Source organism: Ylistrum balloti, unplaced genomic scaffold (assembly GCF_031769215.1).
Source record: "Ylistrum balloti isolate Yb309-2 unplaced genomic scaffold, AGI_CSIRO_Ybal_v1 Utg371730, whole genome shotgun sequence".
Classification (NCBI taxonomy): domain Eukaryota; kingdom Metazoa; phylum Mollusca; class Bivalvia; order Pectinida; family Pectinidae; genus Ylistrum; species Ylistrum balloti.
In genome coordinates this window covers 77,851-87,080 of record NW_026782870.1, presented here as the reverse complement: position 1 = coordinate 87,080, position 9,230 = coordinate 77,851, and the positions used below count along the sequence as shown (strand labels likewise).

The window sequence follows — 9,230 nt, the reverse complement described above, 5'->3', positions numbered from 1 at the left end:
ATCACACGTGTGTCTTAAATGGCTAAGCAAGGCTTTCTTACAAAGCTGTTTGAGACCTGTTGCTTATGATATTTGCTGTTCCAATTTGTCATTTTCTACGCTGGCGCTGATAAAAAGCAATTAGATAACAACATGTAAAACAAAACCAAGTATCAAAAATGGAAGGAAATTAAAACTTGTAAAATCTTAATCAGCAAATAAACTGCAAAAACCAACTGACCGCCATTACTACACATAGTTACTTATAAAACATGCACTATACTGTTAGCGCTTGACACACATTGGGGTGATGGCAGTAGGTATTCCGCATCTCTGAAGTTAGAAATGCATACCAAACTGAATTACAGAAAAAAAAACAATAAATTATACAGGCATCAGTGTGTGGCTAGGATACGTCTGCAGCCATAGGTTTGGTGTGACTATCACATGATACCGTCGTATACATGTATGTATCAGCTTCATTGATGGGAATAGAAGATATGTAGATTTACATACGTCATGAAGTATCATTCTGATCCTAACAAATGACTTAAATATCTCGTGACGTTTCATTAATACAATATTCCTAAAAGTCTATTAGATTCTGAATCGGTCGTATTGACAGCTCCTTTCCAGCTCCCTTCTTCCTCTGTTTACGACCCTCACCCAAATTAATACTTGTAGTTCATTACTCTTAGTAACAGAGGTAAAAGTTGATAAATTATACAGGAAAACTGTGTCGGTTCACATCAATGGTGTGTTAGGGTTTCAATCAACAGAAGACAGTTCCGCTTTTATCCATTATTTTCATCAATACTTTTCTTTCAATGGAACCATTTATTGGAAATTACTTATTTGTTGTTTATTGTCATCATGTTTATTTTTAGGTCAGATATCAGGTATTTAGTTTACACAGTGGAATCATAGTCACGGTCCATTTCTATAATCTGGTTTATATCAGCAATGGTACACAGCCCTATGATCAATATACTCGTTAATGGGGCCATCTTCCTCAATACATACAGTGGTACAGTGAAAAAATCTGCAAATATTACGTATCACAACTTTGACAATGTCATTTTATGATTGTGCTTAAAAATGATGTCCCTTGTTACGCATGTTTGTTACATGTACTTTAAGATTTCTGTACTGATTACTGATTACTGTATTGTGTTTTTAAGTCTTTGAAATGATTTGGAAAATGTGTGTGGAAAATTAATATGTTGTTTTCACGTCTTTCCAGAGCAGACTACCCAGGAACGGATATATCCCTGAATCGAATAGAATATACGGGTACATCCCGGACACGGGGAAAACAGACGGACAGAAAATGAGTTCAGGTAGAATGGATGGGTATGGTGGAATGGGCTCGGATAGAATGGACGGACACAAGACGGAATCTGATATGGCTAGTAGATATATCGACATTGGAAATAGAGGTTCGGATATGAGTGTGGTATCTTTAGACTCGAAGGGCAAGAGGAAGTCTTTCGGCCGAGTCATTGAACGGTTCGCAGAGAAGACATCGATGCAAGGTGTGCCTTATATAAACTCTGCCAAGACTCGTGCGGCCAAAATAATTTGGACAATACTGTTGATTGGCGCGATAGGAATGATGGTTTTACATCTTTACTATCTCGCAAATCAGTTCTTTGTCTGGCCAAAAACTACAGTGATTGAACTGGGATTCAGTAATCTACAGTTGCCCGCAATTACCATTTGTAACGTAAATGTCGTTCGACATTCAAAACTCATGCAGCATGACGACAGTTCACTGGATAACTTACGAGCGTTAGCAGCTGCTGTCGACCCTACAAAACTTGATCCATCAAAAACTACAGGGTATATAGGCACCCCGGTAACTGGAACCGGAACATCTACAGGAACCGGAACCGGAACTAATCCCAATATTCCCGGACAGGTGAATGACCAATTATGTACCGTGCTTGTGTCTAATTCTCATTCAATACTGTTAAATTACATAAATTGATTATGTTAACGTAAAGATATTACGACATTTAAATTATCAACTAACATTTTACAACACATTTCTTTTTCATGAAGAGGCGTTTTTTCTGTGAATTTACCATTGAGGTCCTTAATCGGTCAAATCAAAGATACATTCTGTTTTTATATCACGCCTTGCATCGTACATTGCCTCTGATGATTACAAAATATAGTCAGACTAGTTTTGTATTTCCATTGTATATTCTGAAAATGATCAATGGAAGTGTCGTTTGCCTTCACAGTTCATTCTCCCAATTGTAGCCATTGCTTGGGAGATATTGTTTAACTCGCCTGCGACGAAATTCGCGGCAGCAAGATTACTATGACGTTGCGTTTCCGGCGTTTCACTATAATATTTTTGCTTTTAGATCTGTCGCTCAAAATGCACCATGACAACTTAAACCAAATTTTGTATCTGGTTCTGCTGCATAACTTCAAAATATTCATTATTTGCAAAATATTTACAAACGCTCCAGCATTTTTGGAAATGGTCAAACCGGAATATAGTATGGACATCTGACTACCCTATAGATTATACGAATTAAAGTTTTTAAATATAATTTTGGAACAATATCTTTTTTTGATAAATGACCAAAGTCGTTTTCGCCTTTCCTTCAGGTCTTATTTTATCTATATAAAAAACAGTATTGTAAACCATCAGAGGAGTTTTACGTCTCCAACAACAGGAAGATTGAAATTTCTGGTGTAAAAATGGCTTTATTTCTGCATTTTTTGGTATGAAGATTTAAAAAAAAATTCCTTCGTATTATACAATGTATCAGTATTTAAATTTATCAATAACATATTTTACACAAGACTGGTAAACGACGGAAGCGTGCCGTGGAGACCTACGAAGATCTCGACCTTGCGGACTTCGGGAAAGACAACACGATCGCAAAGGACACTTCCGTTGGTCCCCGTGACACTATATCGGACATAGAGAATACCTTCACGGAGCTTTACATGGATACTGATAGGTAAGTAAAGGTATATATATATATATTAATGTTTATGTAAGATGATACGCATAGCTGCATACGTACATACCTGTATGCTGTATGTACTCTAAAACAAGTGTATTGATAGAGAGATATTTAACAGACAGGTTCGGAGAGACACGTGTTACTGCATCCATCTAAATGTTAGTCCTTTATCGACTACTTACTAAGTATATGGATACTTCCGGTAGATTGACGATATCCTCTTCTTTCCTTTACTTCCGTTGCTCTCAAAGAAACATGTTACTTTCACATTTCATTTTCGTCATACTTCGACTCTTTCCGTTGAACATCATACTTGATATTTTGTTTAGTAAATCATCGTCATGACATAGGACCGTATATTTAGTGTGAGGGTTATACTCCAAACACTTAGGATCCTTTACAACTCCACGTCATTCTGAGCATTTTTAGGCAACGCTTTCCTCTTGCTATGATATTGGCGTCAATAGAGTGCCGTGATTGCCTCCTCTGTGAGCGCTTTTCTTGTCATTACAGGGACACACGTGTGAGCATCGGTCACACAATAGATGACATGCTGGTGTCTTGTGCTTTTAACGGCCAGACGTGCTATCCAGAGTATGTATCTATCACATGTTTCGTAATTGTAAAACTGTGAAAAGTTAAGATTGAATTTAAAACTTACTACGGTACGGAAGAAAAGGCGGATATCATGCATGTATTTCGATGAAATGCGTCTTGCTTTTAACACGTATTCGGAATAGCATTTCTACTAATTTCACGATAGAGTAATCAAAAGGCATATTCTCGGCTCTTATCTAAACCATCGTTTGACCATAGTGACGTATTTTGTAAAAGGTTAATAAATTGGATAAAGTTGTTCACAATTTAAGGAGAGAAATATTAATATATTTTAGTTCTTAGCTTTTATGTAGAATACGATACTTTTGTTTAGCTGTACAATACTATATAAATGTGTGTCTTTTTCAGAAACTTCACATTGTTTCAAACACCATCCTATGGAAATTGTTATACTATCGAGTCCCCTAAGTTTATTTCTCAAACATCTGGGCCTCCAAATGGTAGGTAAACCAGTGTGCAATCAGACAGCTTAGAACCGGTACATACCGGTCAGACTAATCAGACAGCTTAGGACCGGTACATACCGGTCAGACTAACCAGACAGTTTAGGACCGGTACATACCGGTCAGACTAATCAGACAGGTTAGGACCAGTACATACCGGTCAGACCAATAACACAGCCTCCGTCCGGTACATGCCGGCCGGACCAACCAGACATGATCATCTGCCTTAACATAACAAGTATTATAGCCCCCTACAAACTGTAGTTTGCTTCTGTTGTAAGTAAAGTGCTGTGATTGATAAGCTGATATACAGTTTTCTTTAGGAACACACAGTAAACGATAGCATTTTATTGTATGATATCTTTAACTTTTCAATTGATCTACACGAAGACACTGTAATTATCTCCCTTTATTCTCTGTGTGAACACGACAAAAATATTTACTCGCATATGAGCGAGTGGAATCGTCCACACTACGAAATGTGATAAACTACAACCCAAAGATGCAATCGTGACTATTATGTTAAAGTTAAAAATATCGACTTTACAGGCCTAAAGTTAATCATTTACGTAGACAATCGAGATTACATAAAAGGCATCACACAGGGATACGGTGCCCGAGTGACGTTACACTACCCCGGAACCATTCCTGACCCTGAAAATCTTGGTTTCTATGTGTCCTCGGCTTTCGAAACAGATATAGGATTAAAGCTGGTAAGTGTCGTTCTGAATAAAACAAGATTTTTTTATCAATTACTTTTTTTTTGTTTGTTATTTTTCCCCCCATAAATTCAAAATTAAGCTAGATATTCAATACATCTGTTTAAGCCTTGCCGATTTATTTAGAACTAGTCTAATCCGTGACGGGATTGTGCGAGAATTGAATTTTTGTCTTATGGAATTGTAGGCATCTTTATTCTAACAGAATGAAAGTTAAAGTATATTAGACAAACAGTAGGAAAATTAAAAAATCAAACAATTCGACTTTAAACCGTTTATTGCGTGGAATATTTTTGGTATTAATTTAGATATCATATCACTCGATCACACAAACAACACTTCGAAGCGGAGTGTTCAATACTAAATACGAGAGGGCGATAGTAGAACACGGGGTCGATACGGAAATTAAATCTTGTGTCTGTAATATTTACTAATCCCACTGAAAGTTAGATCGTTGGATATTTGTACATGCAAGTCCTATTTCTTGTAATAATAGATCGATATTCAAAGAGAAGGCGAACCATATGGTGAATGTACGAATGGCGAGGATTTTGAGCAGAAGTACCACAGAAAATACACCCGACAGGTAAGATGTGTGAATGTTACCCGCATGTGTTACAGTTCGATTTCGTTTCCATACATTACAGTTCCATTCTTGTTTTTTGAAGAGAAAAGATACATCTGTCTTTTCGCTATGCATAGAAAAGACACTTGATGCACACTATTACATGTCGTAGGGGTAGCGTCATCATTTTATGTAGCATAATCATGTCGCAAATTGAAGACGTCGTCAATTTCGACGCGCATTTCATGTGTTATTGTTAATAGATATACCGTTATACAATCTCATTCCATGCGGAGTCGAAAATGAGATGTTACAGAATGTCAGCGCGAGACTCGGATAAATCAGTCGCGACTACATGACGGTAATAGATTCTTGTTCTCAAACATTATTATGTACAAAATGCATAAATTTTTTTCAGCAATTTTCGTTTTTAAGATTTCCATTTTCGGTAATGCGAATATGGCGGCTTTTAATTGTGACGTCACTTGGCATCAAATATCATGTAAAGAAACCAGACAGATCGGGCAAGATAAACAAAGATCTAGGATAGGGTTTGCGTGGGATATCCCCGTCTGAGGCGCGAGAAAGGAATATCTAGCACTACGTAGCACGTGATATTTCCCAGTCTCCTAAACAGACTTTACGTCTCTGAATCTCCTACTATCAAAATAGTTACGGATTTCAAGAAATACAAAATATACGGTAATTAGTATAGAAACGTTGTTTTCATAAGTATGTTAAGAATGTGTAATGGTCCACCATTGGCTACAATCTGTAACAGTTTTGATAAAATTAGAGAAATCGAAAAAAAAGTGATGCATTCCAATGATATTTACTGTTGATTGTGTTCACTTGTGATATTTGCTTTGTTTCAACACTAGGCATGTCTGACTACATGTGAACAGGAGTCTATTTTGTCGAGATGTGGCTGTTATCAGCAGAAAATGCAGGAAATCTTTCACATTGCCGAGAGGACATCCGTAAAAGCATGTAACACTACTTCAGAGCTTCAATGTCAGGCTGGCATACTAAATGAGATAAAGGCGAAATCATTTGTTTGCTCCTGCCCGAATCCTTGCATGTACGTGTCAAGTACCCTCCCCGACATGTGCCCTACAGAATATTGATACTGTGAATACATGTTGTTCATTTTTATGCTAATTCAGCTGTTTCTAAGTAACTGATGAGTTTTTGTTATTTCATACTGCATTAAGGCTAGAAGCCTTGTGATACATGATTAACAATTGATAAAAACAGATCACCATGTTATGTTATTTATTTAATTTCAACAACTATGGTAGAATTCTGGATACAGCAGAGCAAATTAAAGTCAAATGTTACAGCCTTCTAGGACTCGTCGATGATCCTCGAGGCCTAAAGTGCGAAATTCTAAATATTTAGATGTAGACGGAGATCAGCAAAATTTACTTATTTACAATAAGTATATCAATTAGAATAGTTGGATTGAGATAAATGTATAACACTGTTGTTAAGGAAAGAGACACTTCTAAAATTATCAAGCGAGAAAATAATTTTATATTGGACTATTTTTATATTTCCACGACAGGGAAACGAAATATGAGAAAACGTTTAGTACAAGACAGTGGCCAACAGAGGACTATTCAGTGAGTATATTATTCAGCATTACATACATGATACCTTTCAGGTGTCTAGAACAAATGGTTAATTATTTCTATACTGTAAAAGAGGCCACTTTTGGAACATTCGCAGAGTATGTAAACTAATGTTTTATTATCAATCAAAGTCTCTGCTTGGTTAACCAACCTGAACCTAATCAATATCGATGATGTCTTTTTAATTGATTTTAATAACGTTATATTTTATTTTATTGTAAACGTCAGACAGTGCTAGTGCAGTCGATTTGTGAGGACGAAAACAGAACAGATGATTGTCAGCACCTTGTTCCAATCACAGATAAATCAGAATTGAGGTATTTTTCAACTTTCTCTATTTACCGATATGCTAAATACATTTGCAGCAATAAACGATAATTATAAGTTGTCGATATACAAACGAGATATATCATACGTAACGTAACCTCTTTTTTTTCACACAGTGCAAATTTTCTGAAGTTAATCGTCTATTATGAAGATTTGAATTATGAAAAGATTGAAGAAACGCCCGAAATTGAGGTAAGAACTTATATAACTTATATAAGATAAAATTGCCAGCCCGCTGTCAGATTAATCAAGTTACCATCATGTCTACATTATTGCATGTACAACGTTACAATTATAAACATGGAAAAAATTAGGGAAAATGGTGCCTTCTCATCATAACCAGCATAGAAAACACCAATAAAATACCAACATGTAAACACAATTGTAATCTAAACTCAAATCAGTAAAACTAGGGCAAAATATTAACACAAAACAGATTTTCAAGGAGACTCATGAAAACGTACAACGAAAAAAGACCATGCGTTTCGGAAGATTAATCGTCTTATGGTTTATCGACGACACCCGTCATGTAAATTTTGGTCAGTCCAAGTAAGCAATGTCATGATCTCAAAAGAGAGCAACGGGACCATCAGGCAAACTTACGAGCATCAAACACGTCCAGTGTCATATCGCACAAAGAAATAGAGTATTTCTCAATGTAAATAGTATCACAATAGGACTTGGTTGAACAGCTAGATGAGCCGGCAAGAAAACATTGTTTATAAAGGTTCTTGTGAAGTTTGGGAATCCAATATAAATGAAAGAGGTCCGTTTCATTGTGATGCCGAGGTATGATTAGCCAGCATTTCTTCTTTGAAAATATTGCATAATGTATATATGGGGTTTCCTTCGCTGTGAAGCATTGTACTGTCTCTGTGATAACTCCATATTTTATATCTATACTGTACCAAAGTTTATATGATGTCTTGATGTCTTTTTCTATTTCAGACAGCCCAGTTTGCCTCAGACGTCGGTGGTGCCATTGGTTTATGGATAGGACTGTCCATGCTCAGTATGTTTGAGGTTGTACAATTGCTTGTTGAGTTATGTGGTTATGGCGCAAGTAAATGCAAAAAGGATGAAGCGAAGAAAGAAAAAGCCAGACGGAAACGTCAGCAGAGGCGAATTAGAGCTAGACAAAACGAATATGCAAAAAGGTATAGCCTAGGGCCAGATAGGACGGGACATGTAAACGGTGTGTTTCCAGCTTATAGAGGAAGGCATTATACAGAGGACACTCTGCCGGATTACAGGGATGAGTACACGACGCCGAACCATTCGATGAATGGCTACCAGGAGATGGAAGGCTATATAATGTACAAGGGTCCTTCTTTCAGTGAACGATACTAAATATCAGACCTTTCAACCGATGTTTAAAAATGCTAGATCGGATCGTTTGTGCTCTTAAAATATAGAGAAACTGAATCTGTTTAAAGAGAACTGTGATTATGGGCCTTCGTCGGAGAGATGAACTCTTCATTCTGATTGTAGCACAAAATGGGCGTTAACTGACGTATCATATAAGTACGAACAATCAGTCTGGATGGTGTAATTTTAGTTTTTATCTAAAGCATTGATGATTGTATGAAATTATCATATTTTTTTAACATGTGATGAAAATTATTACCTGGTTTAATCTCTGGTGGTATTAGTATTGTTGTCGTTTTACTTTATTAAGTTATCATTGGTTTTCAGTTCCATACTTCTTTCTGTTTATTTTGCTTTATGTTATCACATCACCATTCGGATTTGAAATATAATGTTTATCTTGTATTTCATCATTGCAGTCTAAATGGAAGAGAGATAACTCTTTTTCGACTTAATGAAGTGGGTTAATTCTGCATCCCAAACCTAATGGATTCACATGTCGTAGTTGATTTGATATACAATAACATATTCCCATTATAACGATTTTCGTCCCAGAAGTTGTCAACTGACGGATAATTCGTAACACA

The 9,230-nt window shown here is 36.4% G+C and overlaps 1 protein-coding gene across 1 annotated transcript; it reads left to right on the top strand.

Annotated features, from left to right (window-relative positions):
• The first annotated feature begins 289 nt into the window (after positions 1-289).
• LOC132563443 (amiloride-sensitive sodium channel subunit gamma-like) lies at positions 290-8,625 on the top strand. The gene is made up of 11 exons (XM_060228203.1): positions 290-295; positions 1,223-1,900; positions 2,803-2,963; positions 3,483-3,563; positions 3,936-4,027; positions 4,580-4,743; positions 5,246-5,335; positions 6,196-6,395; positions 6,981-7,046; positions 7,392-7,467; positions 8,224-8,625. The coding sequence occupies exons 1-11, from the start codon at positions 290-292 to the stop codon at positions 8,623-8,625; spliced, it is 2,016 nt and encodes a 671-aa protein (XP_060084186.1).
• Positions 8,626-9,230: the final 605 nt, after the last annotated feature.

Excerpts from the sequence above, each read along its gene's own strand:
- LOC132563443 (XM_060228203.1), top strand. Across the intron at positions 4,028-4,579 it reads AACATCTGGGCCTCCAAATG|GCCTAAAGTTAATCATTTAC; the intron begins GTAGGTAAACCA and ends TCGACTTTACAG. Across the intron at positions 4,744-5,245 it reads CAGATATAGGATTAAAGCTG|ATCGATATTCAAAGAGAAGG; the intron begins GTAAGTGTCGTT and ends TTGTAATAATAG.